Source organism: Coptis chinensis, chromosome 9, assembly GCF_015680905.1.
Source record: "Coptis chinensis isolate HL-2020 chromosome 9, ASM1568090v1, whole genome shotgun sequence".
Taxonomy (NCBI): domain Eukaryota; kingdom Viridiplantae; phylum Streptophyta; class Magnoliopsida; order Ranunculales; family Ranunculaceae; genus Coptis; species Coptis chinensis.
The window spans coordinates 41,071,450-41,091,838 of NC_141464.1; the positions used below are offsets into that span (position 1 = coordinate 41,071,450).

Sequence of the window (20,389 nt, forward strand, 5' to 3'; positions counted from 1 at the left end):
CTCCGAAAATTTCTTGGGGATTCGTTACTGGTATTTGATCTGATGATATTTTTTTATTTTGTAGTATCTTGATGTGTAAATGACATCAATCTAGGAGAAGAGGGACAAAGTAAAAAGAACTTATTTTGGTTATGCCTTTTGAGTTTTATCTTGGCCTCTACCGTCATGTCTACTTATTATCCTAGCCTCTACCGACATGTCTTCTTATTATGCTGGCCTCTACTGTCGTGTCATCTTAATTATAAGCATTCCGTTGGATGCATATTTTACGATCTAGGAAGACGATAGAAAAGAATTTAAGCATGTGTCTACTCAGAATGGTAAAAGTTAAGGGCTTCCTTAATACAACATGGCTTTTATTGGTTTTTTATACCTGCCGACTACATTTGCATACTTACAGATATTAAGCTATTTTCAATTGTATCTAAAATCAGCAGCTTATGCCCAATTGACTTGATCGGATTTATCAATAGTAAATTTACTTACAAAGGCACTCTCCAAGGCAACTGTGTAAGTCCAAATTCTCATTTAGGGCGTGATATAGTAACTATTTTTATCATGCACTTACTAACCTTGGTTTCTCATGGTTATACATTTTATTAGTCTTCTTTGAATTATAGTCCTACATCTACTTAACTTTATCTTATTTTACTTAAGTTAGATAGCATACATGTTTCCTTTCCAATTTTTATTTTCTATATTGTCTCTGCACTTAAAAAAAATATGTCCTACTTATATTTGTATCCGTATCTTAATATTTCACATTTATATGAGCATATTGTTTAGTAAATGATGCATAGCAGTATAGCAGGCAGTTAGGTAACCCCCATGTCCCTACCGTGTAATATAGTGTGTAGAAATAGGTTTGTGAAATTTTAACTTGCTTATGTCAATTTTAGAAGACATAACACTGTGAGATTTTTAAGATGTATCTCTGCAAATTAATGTGGGTCCTTGACCTTGAAAACTCTAAATTGTATCTCTACATTAATGTATCTCTACATTTGCATACTTACAGATATTAAGCTATTTTCAATTGTATCTAAAATCAGCAGCTTATGCCCAATTGACTTGATCGGATTTATCAACACTAAATTTACTTGCAAAGGCACTCTCCAAGGCAACTGTGTAAGTCCAAATTCTCATTTAGGGCGTGATATAGTAACTATTTTCATCATGCACTTACTAACCATGGTTTCTCATGGTTATACCTTTTATTAGTCTTATTTGAATTATAGTCCTACATCTACTTAATTTTATCTTATTTACTTAAATTAGATAGCATACATGTTTCCTTTCCAATTTTTAATTTCTATATTGTCTCTGCACTTAAAAAAAATATGTCCTACTTATATTTGTATCCGTATCTTGATATTTCACATTTATATGAGCATATTGTTTAGTAAATGATGCATAGCAAAGATAGCAAAGTGCGCTTAGGTAACCCCCATGTCCCTACCATGTAATACAGTGTGTAGAAATAGGTTTGTGAAGTTTTAACTTGCTTATGTCAATTTTAGAAGACATAACACTATGAGATTTTTAGGATGTATCTCTGCAAATTAATGTGGGTCCTTGACCTTGAAAACTCTGAACTGTTCGCATCATTCATCAGGGAATTTAGGGCTCTTGACCTTTAAAAGAGATCATTTTTCTGTATTAGAAACTAATGCTACTACTCATATAGTTAGAGCTAGATAATTTCTGAAGACATTTAATGTTTCGTGTTCAATTTCAGTTCCTTTGGACCTTGAGGAATATCGGAGATTCGCATGCTGCTGTGTCAGCAGGATCATCTGAATCAACTAAGGATAAAATATTGCAAAGCAATGTATGTATCTTGCTAATAAAATATTTCGAGAGTGCATTAGGCAATGGGATATACAACTGCGTTGTGAAATTTATGGGAAGTAAGATATATTAATTCTTCTTTTATCCTTTGATCAGGTAAGCAAGTACTTCTCTGATCCTCAGTACTACTTCCAAGTGAATGGACAATACGTGAGGAACAAGCTAAAAGTTATTCTTTTTCCTTTTTTACACCGAGTAAGCACAAAGTCATTTGAAATTTCTCTAATGCTGTTTTTTTTTTTTAAATTTCTCTTGGGATTTTTGTTTTGTTCTTTTGTTAATCCGCTTTTGACTCTTCTGTTCAGGGCCATTGGACAAGAATAACTGAACCAGTAGGTGGCAGACTCTCCTATAAACCTCCAGCTTTTGACATAAATGCTCTTGACCTGTACATCCCCCTGATGTCATTTGGTACCTATGTGGTCCTTGCTGGCTTCACATTAGGCCTCATTAGAAAGTAAGACTGCATAATTAGGGCCATACAATGTTTTTTTCCCCTTATGAATACGTTTCCAATGTTCCTCATTTCCTTCATGTGATGCAGGTTTAGCCCAGAAGCTTTGAGCCTTCAGTTCACAAAGGGACTACTTGGATGGTTTCTGCAGTAACGCTACTAAAGGTATCATTGTATTCGTTGGGGAGTGGGGAAGCACCGTTGTTGGACATTGTCGCATATGCTTGGATATGCTTTTACTGGGATGTGTGTGGCTGTTAAGGGGAGGAACATGTAGAGTCACCCCTAAATTTTTGGCGCGATTCTGAGAAAAAGGGTACATGGGGCATTTGACAAGAAAATCGGTTAAACCCATTTCTTCAAATCAGTTCGCCTTTCCGGTCTATCTTCCTCAAAAAACGGAGTCTCTCTCTCTTTCACAAATAATAACCAAAACACACCGCTACAAACGGACAACTGTTGCTTCCCCTTACCATAATTGCTCCATTTATGATTTCTCCATCTCCAAAAGCTTCTAAACCACGTACAAACTGGTTCGACACCATTCCACATTTGACAACACTTTGCAGAGGGAGAGAAATTATGGGAGATTGGTAACCAACGTTTAACACTGTGCAATCGCAATGGAAGAGGTTAGTTTCTTAATGTTTCTTAAGTTTGTTGCCCATTTAGCACTATTTCACACGTTCTTTGATGTTGTCAACAATTTCATTATCTAGAACAATATTCTTTGTATTTTTATTAAAAAAAATATGAAACAAAATAGCTTTAATTATTTATGTATGTTTGCTTATGTCTCTGGATTTGTAATTGATTGTGTGTGAACCAGTTTTTCCTACGCACCAAAATAGAGTGATCCTTTTGTATGGACTCTGCTTTTGTGCGTGCCATAAGCCTAGCATTTCTTTTTGCATGAGTATTTAAGAAACTCAATAGTATGCAATTAAATATGGAGTTCATATTATTCTACTACCAAGTGCCTCTTCTTTTAGTTGTCCCTTAAAACCACTACTACTTTGCCATTGATATGGGTTATTTAGCCCTTTGCTTAGATGCTAAAGCAATAGAAAACATTCCAACTAACTGATTTCATATACCCCTCTCTAATGGTCTCAAGTGTAGTTTAAATGCTAGATCATACTAATGTTCTTATGATCATGGCTACTACGGAGGATTGTCCTAGGTTTAATGCTTTGACCACTTCTATGCGTCACCAATCATGTTAATATTTCTCAATTTTAAAAAATAATTGTCAAACCTTGAGAACATTGAATAGTAGCATTTTTAGTTTTGCTTCTATATTTATTGTCGTAGGTAAACATTTTGAGGATATGGTACTATGAATTTTGTATTATATATTCATGGTTCTGCCTAGGTGTGAAGCAAGGAACTTGGACCCAGGATGGCTAGACACAGAAAGGATCAGTGCAGATACATCCTACACATGGACTTGATATCTCTTTAGTGGGCATTGGGAGAGATGAAGATGCTTTAACTAATGTGGGCTTTACTGTGCATCGGCGGGACAAATCAAAATCTGAGAGCATGATGTGACCATCTTCATGAACTAATATGTTTTCTGGCTTCAAGTCTTGGTAGACTATTCCAAGCATGTGTAGGTATTCCAAAGCAAGAAGGACCTCTGCCACATAAAACCTGCAGAGATGATGACATGAATTAGTCCAGATTAGAGGTTCTACAAACATAAGCTTTTCTAGTAAAACTAATAATCATGAAAGTTTTCTTGGATGCCTTTTGTGTATTTCAGGATGTTAAACACTTCCCAAGAATTCATTGGACAGACATCTCAACAACAATTTCTTCATTAACATGATACAAGAATGAGATTGGGCTGAAGATGACCTTCACGTCAAACTGGACTCACAAGGATTTCAAAGACCAGATGACGTCTGAAAATCCACAAGGGCACGATGACGAGGCTCCACTAGCAAGTGTAAAGAAAAAAAAATACAAAGGTTCTCATAATCCCAAATCAGTCAGTCTTCCTACTTTGTACGGAAATGTTACATGATATGAGGAATACAACTGGTAAATACAGAATTATAGATTTATAGGAGATTATTCGCATCTCTACCTTCCACTTTTCTTCAGTACAAGAGGTTTAGATACTTGCAGGAATTCTTATTTTGCTTACTAACAGATGTTTTCGTTGGCAAATTGGATGGGAATTTCGCAAACCCAATTCAACTAACTCAACTATCATAAAATTTTGACAAGAACTATAAGAACAGGGAAGAAGCATGCTTTAGTGTCTCAAGTCTGAGAATCAGTTTGAATATTGGCTGTTTCAAAACTAATTAATGAGTCGAGAATGAAGTAAAATCCCAACAAATGAACAAACGTTTTATACAGAAAATAACTAATGGTGCATATATACAAATGCATGTGCGTTCTATGTCTATGCGTGAAATGTGTGTTTTATTTGACACTAAATGACGACAATGCAAATAGTATATCAGCAGTGCATCTTAGTTCAAATTTCCTACCTGCTGCTTGCTCAGTGAAAATACTTCCAGGCTGCTGTTGGCGCAATATGTGCAGGTCTCCCCCTGGGCAATACTCCATGACCAAGATCCAAGATGGAAAACTTATTTGTAGTAAAATAAACAAATAGCGTAGGGAGAAACGGATGATCCAGTACTTGCAGTATATCTCTTTCAGTCAGGGCCCTAGGCATCTACTTCCTGCTACCCAAAGACTCGTTGTTCATAATCTTCACAGCAAACAGGCAGTTTGTTCCAGTCAGCTCAGCAAGATAAACAGTTCCTAAATCTCCACTACCTGCAAGGCTAGCCATTCTCCACTCGCAACTAACATGTTTATGCTTTAGATCTCTTGGTTTCGAAGGTAAAATGTTATGGAACCATCAAACGGTGCCTGAAGCCTAGCAGAAGAGGGCATCTGAAGACCTGTCATAACTACGGGTTTCCAATAGAACCCATCAACTACATTCAACAAGAAATGAACCTGAACTTATCAAAGCTAAGAGCAGAACCCATAAACAACTAAAACAAATTGATAAAACAAAACAAAGGGAAATTGAAGCTTAGCACTGAAACTAATTTAATTAATACCGATTATTATTATTATTATTTTTTATTAGCCAACCAAATCCCAAACCAACGAAATATCCCAAAGTTACAGTTCCCACAAAAAACTTAATTCCCAAATATTTGTTAGCAAAGAGAACCAAATAAACCTAACTTGAACAGTTCAAGGAGCACAATTAAAACAAAAAACTTGGAAATTCGCTAGCTAGGGTTTGGGTAGAAGGAGAGAGTGAGAGAGAAAGCATACCTAGTTCACTTCTTTCTTCGACGATGAGCATTTGACAGAGGAGACGAGGTTTTCATGGAGGCTTGAAGACTTGAGATAGATGAGCATCGGGGAGAACTTTGTTAGAATAAAGATGAGGTTTATTTAATTGTGAAGCGCAAAATTAATTTGGGATACTTGAAATTTTTCACTGAAGCACGAAATTTTGATTTTCAGCCAAGCGACAACAGCTTGCGTTGTAGTGTCGATTTTAGTAGAACTGACACAATTGAAAAACTTGTAGTGTCGGTTTTCGATGAAGTGACACAACAAACCTGATCCTAATACAAACAAACCTTAAACCGACACAAAAAGTTGATGTGTCGGTTTCCCACATACCCGACACACCAAAAACCGACACAAAAACCCCTTTTTTTTAGTAGTACCCCTTAATCCCTTGAGACTACTAACTAATAGGAACACATGGTGAACTTAATCAAGTTTAGGTGAGCTTGTATTTTTCAATGTTAGATGTATGGTAGCTCCGTGCAACTGATTAACAAAGTACCTTGACCAAAATAGGTTATTCTTTATTTGATGGAGTAAATTTTAATTAGATTGTCTAATTGTTTGCATCAGCACACTGGAAGAAAATATAAGGTAAAATTAGATATATTTATTATATTTTGAGACCAAAAAAATAAGGATGAAATTATGAATGAATCTTATAGGATTTGAAATAGTACAATATTTAGTTGGGGAATCTTAGCACCGCTCGCTCGAGAATTTGCGTAATCTGAGAACTGAAAATCAAAAAAGTTGTTATCCTAAAACCAGAACCAAATGAGAGGAAAGATTCAACAAAAATAGAATGAATCCATTCTATCGCAATAGAAAACATTATTAAAAAAACAATAGTTGCCTTGTATTATGGTGAAGTAATGAATGACACACCATTTTAATAAACCAAGGAAACTGTTAGAGCCCATCTAAAGTTGATTTTGCCTCCCCCATAACATGCTTCCATAAAATCACCCACTTGAAAAAAGAGAAAATGAACAATTGGTGAAAGTTGATAAGTGAAAGCGGCAACTGGATTTTAGAATTCTCGCCTCATCTAACTATCTAGCAGCAGGATAAAATGGTATTATATTATAATTTAATATTTGTTGACCACATATGAACTAATCAATCAATTTTTTTTTATTATTTATTTGTTTTTAAACTAACCTGTTGTTTTGGAAATCGAAGTGAAAAGTGACTTCAGCCTTATTCGTCTTCTTTCATGGCAAATTTATGAATATATGGCAGGAAGAAGAGAGAAGAGTTTGGTGAAGTAATGAATGACACACCAACCATGAGAAAAGTAGAGATAAGTGAGAATCTCATCTCAAAAGATGTGTGGTGGGAATATTTTTTTATATGTTTGGCATTTGTGATTGTGGTGGGATGATGGTGGCCGGGGATTGTTGTGGTTTAAAACTTAAGCTGCGCCAAAAAGCTATGTATTACCTGAATGATTAAATTGCAAGGAGTTTTAATCGGAGAGCGCGACCAAAAAAGAAATCAGCAAGCTCATCAACCTTAGGACATAACACAGTTGCAAAGATTGAATTAGGTGGTTACTGAAAAGTATTCATTTCATGAAGCAATGTAACAAAAGCTAGCTTCTTACCTCGTCCTTATGCGATAAAGAGTAACAAAAAAGACTCTCCAGTGTTCACCTTTGTATTCATTTTTTTCCGATGGCAACGGAAGCAAAGAGAAGTGGTTGATAAGGAAGTTAGATGGTGGAAAAGAATCCAATGTGCGAGACAGTGGTGAATGGTGATTATTTATTTTTTGGTTTTATATTAGTAGGGACAGGATGTTTGTGAAGTATATAGGGACGGGAGTCGGTATGGTTTGAACTGTGGAATGATTTGTTTATAGAGTAGTAACTGTGGAATGATTTGACATTTGTTGCACAGTGGAAATCATGCTGTGTTTTATTGTATAGATATATATGATAGTAGGTTAGAAATGTTACAGACTAATTTTGGACAAGGACATCACCTTTTGGGGACTAGTATTTAACTCGTGCATTAAATGGCGTGAAACTTCACATTGAAATGGAGTGATTAGCAGTGGTGGAGCCAGGAAATCTATCCAGGGGTGGGCCTAATGTGGGCATGACTATTTTTTTAACATTTGATTTGGTTAACATATACTGTTTTAATCCATCCGGGGGGGGGGGGGCAGCAGTGTTGAAATGGTCTTGCTGTTGACCTTTTAGTACTACTATTTTTTTTTGTCACAAGTTCAGGGGGGCCTATGCCCTACCTGGCCTGTACATAGCTCCGCCAACGGGGATTAGAAGTTAGTACACACTAATCACTCCATTTCAATGTGAAGTTTCACGCCATTTAATGCACGAGTTAAATATAAATTTACATATAAAAATTTCACATAGTTTTACATATAAAACAAGTTAGTTTCACGCCATTTTTGTCACATAGTTTTCTTTACCTATGAAAGTTTAAATTTACATATAAAAATTTCAATTTACATATGTAAAATTGAAATTTTCATATGAAAATATAAATTTACATAGTATTTTACATATGAAAATTTAAATTTACATAGTGACATCAACCCGTGTTTTTGGACTTAGGGAGATTTTTTTTTTGAAAATTGGGTTCTCAGCCCAATTACTTGTTTCTTGTTTACCACCGAGAATATAACTGGACTTGGTTTAACACAATTACCTAGTTAATTTCTCAACCGGTTGTGGGCTTGTGGTATGTCGTGGTCTCATGGAGTTATGTTATGTGGACTGTTAGGCTTGTGGCCTAACTCATGGTGACCTCATAGATCTCGCATCTAAGCCTATTGAGGTTTGAAATAAAAAGGTGGTAGTGGGTGATATTATTATTTAGACCATTGCTTCCTAGCTATTCGATGTAGTGCAGTTATTTGCAGGTGGGAAATGATTAATCAAGATTGTTGTGGAGAATAGCCTCTAAAGGATATAGTAAAGTTGAATTCTAACGGTGCCTCTTTTGCCAATCCAGGTCCTTCAGGTATAGGAGTAACTTTCAGAAACTTTACTGGTGATTTTCTTATTACTCTTCATAAGAACTTAGGTGTCAGCACCAACTAAGTAGAATGTATATGCTATTGTTTTGGGAGTGGACACTGCGATTGCACGAGGTTGGTTAAAAATTTGGATAGAGTCTGATTGCACTGCAGTAGTGGCTTCTTTCACTAGCAGAGAAATCATTTGGGAACTACAAGCAAGATGGAAAGCATGTCGGATGAAACTTCAATTCCTCTCCATTACTCACACATAGAGAGAGGCCAACATTGCAGCTGATATCTTGTCAAAAACAGGTGCATGCTTGCAACAAAATGCTTCGGTCATCACTGAAGGAAAGCCTTCATGGTTTATCCGATGGGAAAAACCCTATAACAAATTTGTGAGAATAGGCTAGTATTGTGTGTTGTGTACCCAACTTGTTGGAGTACACATAACATCTCGGTTAGAATCAGGGTTTGGGTTTCCCAGACTCAAACCATTCTTTTGTATTTTTCTCTTTATTAATATATTTAAACTTACCTAGCAAAAAAAAAAAAAAAAAAAAGAATGGCCTCTAAAGAAAGTCTTCACATAAAATGCAAAAGTAAATATTACATAGCCAGGCCTCTCTAATCCTGAATTGTGGATGATGAGTGCCAGCAAATACATAACAAATTTGTGGACAGACAACTATTTGTTGTCCACAAAACATCAAGTGCTGATTGGTGGTTTTGCTACCCGAAAAATGTGTTTTTCTGCCCAAAAGTTGATTGGACCAATGAAAAGTTGATGTTTGTGGACAAGCATGTCCACAAATTCGTTCTCCAGTAAATATGGGTTTCCATAGCAATATATTCACTTAACTGATGCCATAGTTCTATTTATCTATGTCCATATTCTCAAACTCAATATAATAAGCTACCTAATTAATGAACAGTAGAACTACACAAGTAGAATATCCTTTTCCAAATAATGTATATTTGTTTTGCATGTGTCACTTATAGATATGAACTTCAACTTCTACCTCAAAGTTTCATCTCGTCAATTATTATTATATTATTTAAAAAAAATAAGATGAGGTTAGGCATACCCCTACATACCTGTTTATTAATCAAGAGATCAAGTCTTACACAATTGGTCCCTGAGGCATCAATGTCATTCATTCTCTTATCCATGTGAATTAAATACAAAAGTAGAGTACAAAGTATGTAGAGCATAAAGTCTATGATTATACGATTATGGTCTAATTGTTTTTAGTAAATTCAAATTTACTAAAAGTTGAAAATAAGTAATTTACATTTTTATTATTTAAGCATGATTTAGAAATGTTTATCTAAAAGTCTAAGAGCAAGTCCAATGGGGCTAATGACCATATAGCACCCCAAACACCAAATGACCATTCCAATGGAGCTACTAGAAGGGTCCTAAATTTGGCTTGTGTGATAAACTCAGCTGAATTTATGGTTGATAAGCACCCAAAATTGTAATATAAAACCCCTTAAAGACATAACATTTTGGTTAATTATGTGTTTAATAATCATGAATTAATTATATTTTCGTGCTTCAACAGGTTTTCGCGATAAACATAAAAATGAGGATAAGTCCAGTATTTAAGCACGGAATAATGTGTCTACATGAAACATTCTGATTTAGCCCATGCAAAGTGAAGTTGTTGTACTTGTGGTTAGTAATTCAAAGTTGTATTGAATGAGGTTCACCATAAATTGTTTGGAGCTTGAATGATTGGGAGTTTTAGAAAGAAGGAAGGTAGATTTCTTTTAGGACTTGTTTAGTTAACTCAAGTTGTATGAAGAACATTAGAAAGACTTGTTGAATGAAGGATTGAAACCACAAACGTTGAAAGGAAGAAACAACTTGAAGAAATGAAGAACAATTTTAAGGAAATAACTTGATTGAAATGAAGAACAAAGAAAGAAATAACTTGATTGAATTGAAGAACAAAAAATAAAGAACTTGAATGTAAATTACTTGAAAAATAAAATCCTGCACTACTCATACATGACATTAGAATAAGTCTAGGTGCATTCTCTCATCCTACTTTTGAGTTCTTATACCCCTACTTTTACAAAAGACTGATTTGCTCTCTCCCTCGACAATCAAGACACCTCACCAAGTTTGCTTTATGCTTTTCCTTTTTTGCTTTTTGATTTCTTCTTGATCAAGTTAGGTTTTAGAGAAAGCCTTCTTTTGGATCAATGACATCTATCTCTGGTCTTTTAAGTTAAGGACTTGACTTTCAACTCTCTGGTTTGGAGTCTTTGACCTTTGACCTTTGACTTTGACTTTTTCAGCACTTTTTCATAGCAGCTTCGAGTCTTCATAATAACCATAAATAAGGCTCATTTTGATGCTAAGATGCAGCTTTTATGATAAGTGGTCTGAATTGCTCTGTAACCTGAAAAAGACAATAAAAGCTATAAGTTGTCTTTTCATTATGCGTAGAAGGGATGTAATGCAGTAATATAAGAATAATAAAATCCACATTTGGGAGCTGATCACCACCCCCAAATAGCATTTTGCTTGTCCTCAAGCAAAGATGAGAGAAAAAACTAAGATCACAAATGAGTGATTTATTATTAATTATACTAATCTCGTTTCGCAGAGTGCGATTGCATTGACCATATGCAACAAGGCCTTAAACCACTAGGAATTCCCTAGTGGACGAGCTTTAAGCCTCATGAGAGTTTTCCAGAAAAGGTACTCACAAACTTCTTTTATCTAGTACAAAGGGTCTTGTCTCCTTATTTATTCTCAGAAGTCTATACATCTCATTAGCGGGGAATAAGGACAAACTCCTTTGAACTTAGAATAACATATGTACAGTAATTTAATCATCTAAAGATAAATGTACAAACATGAGCAATGAAATGCAAAAGCAAAGTCGTTTCCAAAACTTTTGGAGAGCGTCCTTAAAGTGGGTTCTCACAGGGGTGTGTTGCAATTTGTGACTCCATATGATTTAGAAATTTTTAAGAGTTCTAACTTTGCTCTTTCTTTTTTTTTTTGCTTTTGTTTCTAATATCATCTCCTTTTGATTTTGAGCTTTTGGGAGATTCGATTTTTTACTCTTTTAAATTTTGTTAGAGTTTTGGTTTTTGATGGGTCTTTCTTTTCTTTTCGAAGCAACTAACTGATCTGTTTTTGTACAAGGTCTTCTCTTCTCTTTTTTTGATATCTATATAATTCTCAACTCGTCAACTAGGTAAGCTTTTTATTGTGTGTTGTAACGGGTTAGAGATTTAAGGTGAAGAATAAAAAGACTTTTAGAAAATGGTGAAGGCTCGAGAGGGGTAACTAGAGGAAAACTATCTTTTTGTGTTTTTAACGTTTATTTGGCTATATCGATCCAAAAAGGGACTAAATTCTCTCATAGGATATGACGTGGTGATCAAGCAAGTGGATGTGTGGTCTTTCTATCTGGACATCCTTTGTGTCATCACTCAATAATAATTCAGATGAGGCTTTTGGCTAGATTCTCATAGGATATGGAACTTAATTGTTCTAATCTTAGTCTTGGAAACTCACTGCTATATACAATCAAATGCTTATGCATGTCATTCATGAAAAGATGCATAAACTATTGTACGTATATTAGTCTAAGTTCGAAGAACGAATCCTTACTCTATTGCTATAATGAGACTTCTAAACTTTTTATTCATTATAGAGAAAAGAAACAAGACTTTTTAATACTAAACAAAAAAATAATTTTGGTCTTTTTCGTAAATTTTTTTTAGAGAAACATACTATCTTATATATAATGGGAAAACTTGCCGTCGTTTATTAGTCCCCATATTCTCTTTTTTAGACAAAACTGTTAAATCAAAAGGGTACCCCCAAAGTTTCCCCCACGAACTTCTCGGAAGGCTGTAAGTGCAAGGGTATGTTTGTCATTCAACAACCAACGGAAAAAACCAAAAACAAAAAAATGGAAAAATACGGTAACTTCTCCTTTCAAAATATAGAGCCTCCAATTTTTTATTTTCTCCTTTGTATGATTTTTATATTCTCTTCTCTTCCTCTTAGTATCCCCAAACTCCAATATTTTGTCTCCCTCCTTCTTTTTGTAGGAATTGCACTGATGCAATGGATGAGGTTAGTTTTTCCCATGTCTTCTATTCTTTTCTAAGCTCATCCCTCAGTTTGAGCATTTCGTTTGTCTAATTTTATTTTATTTCATTATTGTGTTTGTTCTTGTGTTTCGACGAACAACAGAGTCGGCCAATCGGGTATACGCAACAAATGACTGATACTCGAAGAAGACCTCTGCATAGTATTAGGGATAGAAATAGATATCAAAGGCGGTATCATGCATTCCCAGGACTATAAAACTCAACGGGTCTGCACAAAATAGAGACACCATTTTGCGGTTTCCCAATTAAAAAAAAAAAGTAAACTGTTCGCTCGTCTTCTCCATTCATATTAATCAGGAAAACTGAAACATTGGCTATAGCACGAGGTGGTTAAGAAAATGTAAAATGTGTTCGTCTCTTGAAACGTCGATCCCTTCTTCCACTTTGCAGTTATTTCATTCCAGTTTTACCTCCTTTTGTCATTTGTCTACTATTTTCAATCGCTCCTAACCTTTATCACTCCCTCTTCAAAAGTCTATATTCAATTCCTGCACTCTTTTCCTCAGAGAACGGTATAAATTAAAATGTCTATATCATCCTCTCCTCTCACTCTATTTACATTTTAATTTATTAATTTTTTTCTTAGATTATAGTTTCGCATTCTCTCTGTTCGGTGAAATGCTAATCAGTATTTTGAAATCATTTGTGTTCCATTCTCTGCAAATAATGTGTACTCATTGGCCTTTTCCCATCGTTAGATTTCTTAGCAGAAGAACAGTAAATGCCCCATCTCGCCTTTTCTATTTATTTTCTAATTATTCATTAAACAAAATTTATTGGTTACAAAAAACCATGGGTTCTAAGTTCGCTTCTTTCTCACTATTCCTTACTCAATTTTGGTATTTTCTCATGCCATACTCAAACTACAACTGATTTGCTTTAGTCTATACTCTGACTTATTATCCCTTTAAATAATGGTCGTTTCCTTAGTTCCATAGAATTTGTGTTCATTCTTTTTTGTTCAGCATTGTCAATCTTATTATTCGATATTTATGTTTCAATATTTGTTCTGAATCCAGATTGCTTCAAGCAACAATAGTCTATGTTACAAGGGAGGAGGCCAGGAAGTCAAGTTTCCTTTGAAAAAATATCCTTGGGCTGAAACTCGACAAAAGGCAGAGTAATTGTGTGTGTGATCAGTTTTTGAGAAAAAAGGACCACAACAAGTTTGTCAAGTTCTAATAACTCGACACTTGCAATTTCTGTACATTCTCATACCATTATTTATAAGTGTTACGACCTAAAAAATCCATCTCTCCTTTTCTCCCTCTTTTTCTTCACTCCTCTTCTTCTTTTTATCCTGCTGACCTATGGGCCTCCTCTTTCAGACTTATGGGCGTCATAGGCCTAAATAAGGTGTTGGAAAACAATATGCAAAAACAGGATTAACAATGAAATTGGAAGCTGAGGCGCGGACTAGGTCGCTCTCTTTAAGGTATTGCGGGTCTGTTCCTCCTAGTGCTGCATGACGGGCGGAACCTCCGTGATACAACAGCCTCTGTAAATGTCTTGATGATCATTGCACAGCAAAAACCAAAACTGGAAGAGAGAACAAGAACTAATAGTCTACTGCCATTATCAGGGAGATAAGTTTTTCTTCAAGAGAGGAAAGATACGAAAAACTGGTGTGTTTGGTCCAACCAAAGCCTTGTTTTTATAGATTTGAGAGTGTAACGTTAAGCTCTCAACGTTTGGTCAACTCTCAACGTTACAAAATAAAAAGTAACGTTCCAAACTAAAGTGTCGGTTCTGGGACTTACAGCCAAAGCAAAAAAAAAACTTTTTTTTTTTTTTTTTTTGTTTGTAAACATACCAAAACGATTAAAATAACCAACAATCCCCCACTTATTTTAATAACAGAAATCAAAATAAAGAAATATGGCAGTCACTATTAGTTCCAATATATCAAGCATAGATAAAGGTGTTCAAGACTTAAACCTTTACGTAGTGAAGACTGCTCAAAGTATAAGATCCATAAGTGACGAAGTCTTGAACTTAGGTCTTGTGTATACAATGAGTTATCATCACGCATAACTTACTCATTGTTCTCTTTCCAAACTCGCACATTAAAGGCCCTGTGCTTCCATCTACGGATTAAGTGAATGATTTAAAGAATCAGCCTTCATTCTCATAGAAAGCGGCCTATACTTTCACATTCACTAGGTGAGTTCTATCAAGAGTGCTCCTGTAGCTTAGGCACTCCGTCCATAAGGACCATAGAACTTCATTAAGAGTTTTCGTAGAAAACTACAACCTCTAATCGCTTCAGGATCACATACAATTTACTTATCTAAAATTTGGGACAGATAAGTATCATTGTATATCTTATACTCAAACATTCTATGACTTGTTCTTCCCTTTGAACCTAGTTCTTGGGATCTCCAGTCCCTAGGTTGGGTTACCGTCATATACATTTATCTTACAATAGGCTTCAATCCCATACTTCTGGCAGTAGTCCACACTTTTTCTCTGGCCAGAGCTTTAGTAAATGGATCTGCAAGATTATCACCGGATCTTACAAAATCAATAGTCACTGCACCCTTGGATATGTAATCCCGTACAGTACTATCCTTACGACGAATTTGTCGTGATTTACCATTATAAAACTTGTTGTGGACTCTCCCGATAGCCGCAGTGCTATCACAATGTATCAAGGTAGCTGGTACCGGTCTATGCCAAACCGGTATGTGAGTGAGTAGGTCCCGTAACCAACCAGCCTCCTCACTTGCACTAGCCAAAGCAATCAACTCAGACTCCATAGTAGATTGTGCTATAATGGTCTGTTTCTTGGACTTCCAAGATACAGCACCTCCACCAATGCAAAACACATATCCACTAGTAGCCTTAGAGTCTTCTGAAAGAGTATTCCAATCAAAGATCGGTGTACCGCTTCAAGAATAGCAGGAAATCTCTGATAATGAATACCCAAATTGATTGTTCTCTTTAGGTATCTCATTAACCTGCCTATTGCTTGCCAATGTTCAACACTAGGGTTACTAGTGTACCTGCACAAAACACCTACTGCATAGGCAATGTCAGGTCTTGTACAATGTGTAGCATATCTTAAACTACCAATGATACTAGCATATTCCTTCTAATTCACAGGTTCACCATTATTAATAAACAATTTAACACTTGAATCAAAAGGTGAGCAAACAGGCTTACAATCGAAGTAGTTATACTTCTTTAACACTTTCTCAACGTAGTGTGACTGATCTAACCATATGCCATCTAATGATCTTGTAATTTTAATCCCTAAAATTACTTCTGCTTCTCCTAAGTCTTTCATATCAAAGTTAGAAGACAACAAGTCTTTGGTCTCTTTTACCGCTTGCAAATTAGACCCAAAAATAAGTAGATCATCAACATATAAGCATATTATAACACATATTCCATCATAGTACTTATAGAATATGCATTTGTCACTTTCGTTTATGTAGAAACCATTAGCAATCATAAAATTATCAAATTTTTCATGCCATTGTTTCGGTGCCTGTTTTAAACCATAAAGTGACTTCGCTAACTTGCATACCTTTTTACTATTACCTTGTTCCACATAACCTGTTGGTTGTTCCATGTAAATCTCCTCTTCTAAATCCCCGTTTAGAAAGGCTGTCTTAACATCCATCTGATGAACAACTAGATTATGAACAACAGCAATAGATAATAATACTCTGATTGAAGTTATCCTAGTAACTAGTGAATATGTATCAAAGAAGTCAAAGTTCTCCTTTTGTCGAAAACCTTTGACAACTAGTCTGGCCTTGAACTTTTCTATTGAACCATCGGTTTTAAACTTTCTTTTTAAAACCCATTTGCTTCCTATAGTTTTACAACCAGGAGGCAAATCCACTAACTCCCAAGTCTTGTTTTCCATGAGAGAATCTATCTCACTTTGAATAGCTTCTCTCCAAAACTCAGAGTCAGAAGAGGCAAAAGCTTCTTCTATGGAGGAGGGATCTCCTTCCAAAGAAAACGTCATAAAATCAGATCCTAGATCTTTAGCGACCCTAGCTCTTTTACTTCTTCTTGTTGGTTCAGTTCACGATTAATGCGTGTCCCTATCATGCAATCTAGATACATCGTAAGCGTAAACATCTTTGGTAGGGTCTTAGAGGAAGATGCACCCCCACTATTTCTAGATAAATAAGGAAAACTATCTTCTAAAAACTTCGCATCGAATGATTCAATAATAACATTACTCTTCATATCCAGAAATCTATAGGCCTTACTATTCATAGCATAGCCTAAAAAGACACACTCATAGGCCTTACTATCAAGCTTAGAGATTTTGGGGTCATGCTTCCTTACAAAGGCCGACAAACCCATGTCCCGAAATAACTCAAGTTGGGCTTTCTATTTTTCCATAGCTCATAAGGTGTAACCTTAGTCTTAGAACTAGCAATTCTATTCAAAACATAGCATACTGATTAAAACAAACTTCACCCCATAAACTTGAGGATGCTCGAACTAAGCAACATAGCAACAAGTAATTCCTTAAGTGTTCTCGTTCTTACGTTCAACTACTCCATTCATTTCAGGTGAATAAGGAGCTGTCGTCTCGTGAATTATACCATGTGATTGTAAGAAAAGATTAAAATCAGTAGAATCATACTCGGTACCTCTATCACTTCGAATTACTTTTATGTTTCTATCATGCTGATTTTGAACCTCAATCACATAAGCTTTAAAAGCATTTAAAGCATCACTCTTATTCTTCAACAAATAAACATAGGTAAATTTTGAGAAATCATCAATGAAGGTAATAAAATATCTTTTACCACCTCTAGTTAGAACACCTTCAAGTTCACAAATATCAGAATGTACTAATGCTAGCAGATTTGTACTTCTCTCAACTAACTTGTGAGGTTTCTTAGTGATTTTGGCCTTGGTGCATGATTCACAGTGTACAAAATCATCATTCTTCAAGATAGGAATTAAACCCAATGTGCTCATGTTCTTAACATACTTTCTATTAATATGACATAATCTACCATGCCAAACATTAACAGAATAAGCAATCATGTAAGCAGAAGTAGAAGTTTTATTCATGTCAGCAACATTCAATTTAAACATCCCATTACATGCATATCCTTTGCCAACAAAAATTCCAGACTTAGTGATCACATACTGATCACTACCTATCACTTGCTGAAAACCAGCCTTGTTCAAAATAAAACCAGAAACTAAATTCTTCCTAATATCAGGTGTATGAAGAACATCCTTCAAAACCAATTTCTTCCCAGAAGTAAACACCAACTCCACATCACCAGAACCTACAACCTTGATAGTATGGTTGTCGCCTAATAGAACTTCCTGGTTCACAGTTGTAGTATAACTCTTGAACCAGTTTCTATCAAAACAGACATGCCTAGAAGCACCAGTATCAGCCCACCATCCCTCAGAGACATTGACAGAATTGACTTCAGTTATCATTGCCACAAAAGTGTCCTCAGTGACATTAGCCTCATTTATGTTTTTGCAGTTACGAGCATAATGTCCCTTTTTTTTTGCATGTATAACATACAACTTCTGTCATGTCTACTGGTGGCCTTTGGTTCATATTAACCTGGTTCTGGTTTTTATGTGGAGCTTTCTTGTTTTTATTTGGTTTGTTCTTCATTGCCTTTTTATTAGGTTTCAGATTAGAATTGGTTTTATTAGCATGCTGATTTATGATATTAACTTTAGCCTTGGCAGATGACATAGCCACTTCCTCATTGTGGTCCTGTTTTCGGGATTCTTCTTCAATCCGGAGTCTCATAATGAGACTCTCCATCGAAAACTCCTTGGATTTATGTCTAAGAATGTTTCTAAAATCCTTCCATGAGGGAGGAAGCTTATCAATGACGACTGCAACTTGAAATTGTTCGTCAATCTTTATTCCCTCAGAGAGTATTTCATGAACAATTATTTGTAGGTCGTGACACTGAGTCACAACCGACTTGTCATCTTCCATCTGGAATTTAAGGTAACGACTTACAACGTACTTTTTCGAGCCAGCCTCCTCAGTGTCATATTTCTTCTGTAGAGCATCCCACACATCAAAAGCAGTTGGAAGATAGCAAGATGCAGTCGCATAAAGTCGCCGATAAGTGCATTCGGGATATAGTTCTTGCACTTGAAATCCTCAAGATTTCCATTTGTTGACAAAGAATAAGAAGAGCGGGTTCCAAATGCATCTTCCGCCGTGGAGTCGTTTCTCTGTCGAACATTATCAACCTTCACCAAGGTCGATAAAATGTCATCTTTGCTTTCCACCGCTTGAAGTTTTGACCGCAAACTTGAAAGGGCGATTATTGTTGTTGTCGTTTTGAACCGGCTTCCTTCCTCGTGTTCCATTGTTAAACGGACAAACAATACCTTAAAATTGTTGGAAAACAATCTGCAAAAAACAGGATTAACAATGAAATTGAAGCCGAGGCGCCGGACTAGGTCGCTTTAAAGGTAAGGTATTATGGTCCCTCTCCTCCCGGTGCGCATGCACGCTGAACCTCTAGGATACAACAACCTCTGTAAATGTCTTGATGATCACCGCACGAAGAAAAACCAAAACTGGAAGAGAGAACAAGAACTAATAGTCTATTGCCATTATCGTGGGAGAGAAGTTTTTCTTCAAGAGAGGAAAGATACAAAAAAACCGGGTGTGTTTGGTCCACAGAAAGCCTTGTTTTATAGATCGGAGAGAGTGTAACGTTTGTTCTCAACGTTTGGTCAACTCTCAACGTTACAAAATAAAAAGTAACGTTCCAAACTAAAGTGTCGGTTACGGACTTACGACCAAAAGCAAAACGGTTTTTTTTTTTTGTAAACATACCAAAACGATTAAAATAACCAACATAAGGCCATAACAGTTGCCCCCTCTTGGTATCGCGGACCATTAATTTGGCCCGTGGTGCCAAGAAGCCAGAGTTCGTTTTACTATTTCCATTTCCACAAATTCTATCACGGTACACTTATCTTTATTCCTAATACCAAACTTACCTGAACTTCAATATACATTAACAACTATCATATTAGTTCTTTGATATCTAGGAAACTATATTCAATGACCCTTTGAACTGAGAATATGGCCTATGCATTTTCTCTCGTCTCTCCGCCTACAAATTGGTCTTTGATAGTAAAACAAAGGACATTGGTAATGATCTCATCATTCACTCAAAGTAGGATCTACCCTCTTCGGCAAGCAAAACTTGGCTAGCATTCCAAATAAAGAGAGCTCCCATGACCATATAATAATGCAGACGCAAACATTTTACGGAGGAAAACACTCCCTAGCTGTAACTATATCCTTTTGCCAAAACTGAACCCATTTTACTTTTGCAGCCGAATGATATTAATCGTTCTCAAACTGCCGTGACCATCTAGTATCTACATTAGTTGAACTTAAGCTTTATTAAAGCAAAGAAAACTTGTAACCCTTCACAATTGTCTGCTAGATAATTTGGTGCACGACCTATTAACTTTGGCATAAGAATGCTTAAGTATATAATATTCAAGATGACCTTCCCAATACTAATATATCACTAAAACAAAATAAAATGCAATTCTAATCAACTTGCCGTTAACAGGTAAAAAAAAAAAAAAAAAGATCCAGAA

At 35.7% G+C, this 20,389-nt stretch overlaps 1 protein-coding gene and 1 long non-coding RNA gene across 3 annotated transcripts; one reads left to right on the top strand and one right to left on the bottom strand.

Moving 5' to 3' along the window:
- Nucleotides 1-824: 824 nt before the first annotated feature.
- On the top strand, nt 825-4,434 carry LOC147476027 (uncharacterized). Its single transcript, XM_086584587.1, has 6 exons — nt 825-1,128; nt 1,739-1,831; nt 1,948-2,046; nt 2,157-2,308; nt 2,396-2,937; nt 3,681-4,434. The coding sequence occupies exons 1-5, from the start codon at nt 991-993 to the stop codon at nt 2,457-2,459; spliced, it is 546 nt and encodes a 181-aa protein (XP_086440713.1). The 5' UTR covers nt 825-990; the 3' UTR covers nt 2,460-2,937; nt 3,681-4,434.
- Nucleotides 3,818-7,401, bottom strand: LOC147476028 (uncharacterized). 2 transcript variants are annotated; one of them, XR_015209173.1, is made up of 4 exons: nt 7,257-7,401; nt 5,624-7,164; nt 4,813-5,244; nt 3,818-3,961 (listed from the first exon to the last, which is right to left on the bottom strand). It is a non-coding gene; the product is annotated as an uncharacterized LOC147476028 (long non-coding RNA). The 2 variants fall into 2 exon arrangements; XR_015209172.1 differs by having other exon boundaries at nt 4,813-5,271.
- Nucleotides 7,402-20,389: the final 12,988 nt, after the last annotated feature.

Excerpts from the sequence above, each read along its gene's own strand:
- LOC147476027 (XM_086584587.1), top strand. The coding sequence starts at position 991 with ATGTATCTCTACATTTGCATACTTACAGATATTAAGCTATTTTCAATT. Across the intron at positions 2,047-2,156 it reads TTTTTCCTTTTTTACACCGA|GGCCATTGGACAAGAATAAC; the intron begins GTAAGCACAAAG and ends TCTTCTGTTCAG. Across the intron at positions 2,309-2,395 it reads ACATTAGGCCTCATTAGAAA|GTTTAGCCCAGAAGCTTTGA; the intron begins GTAAGACTGCAT and ends CATGTGATGCAG.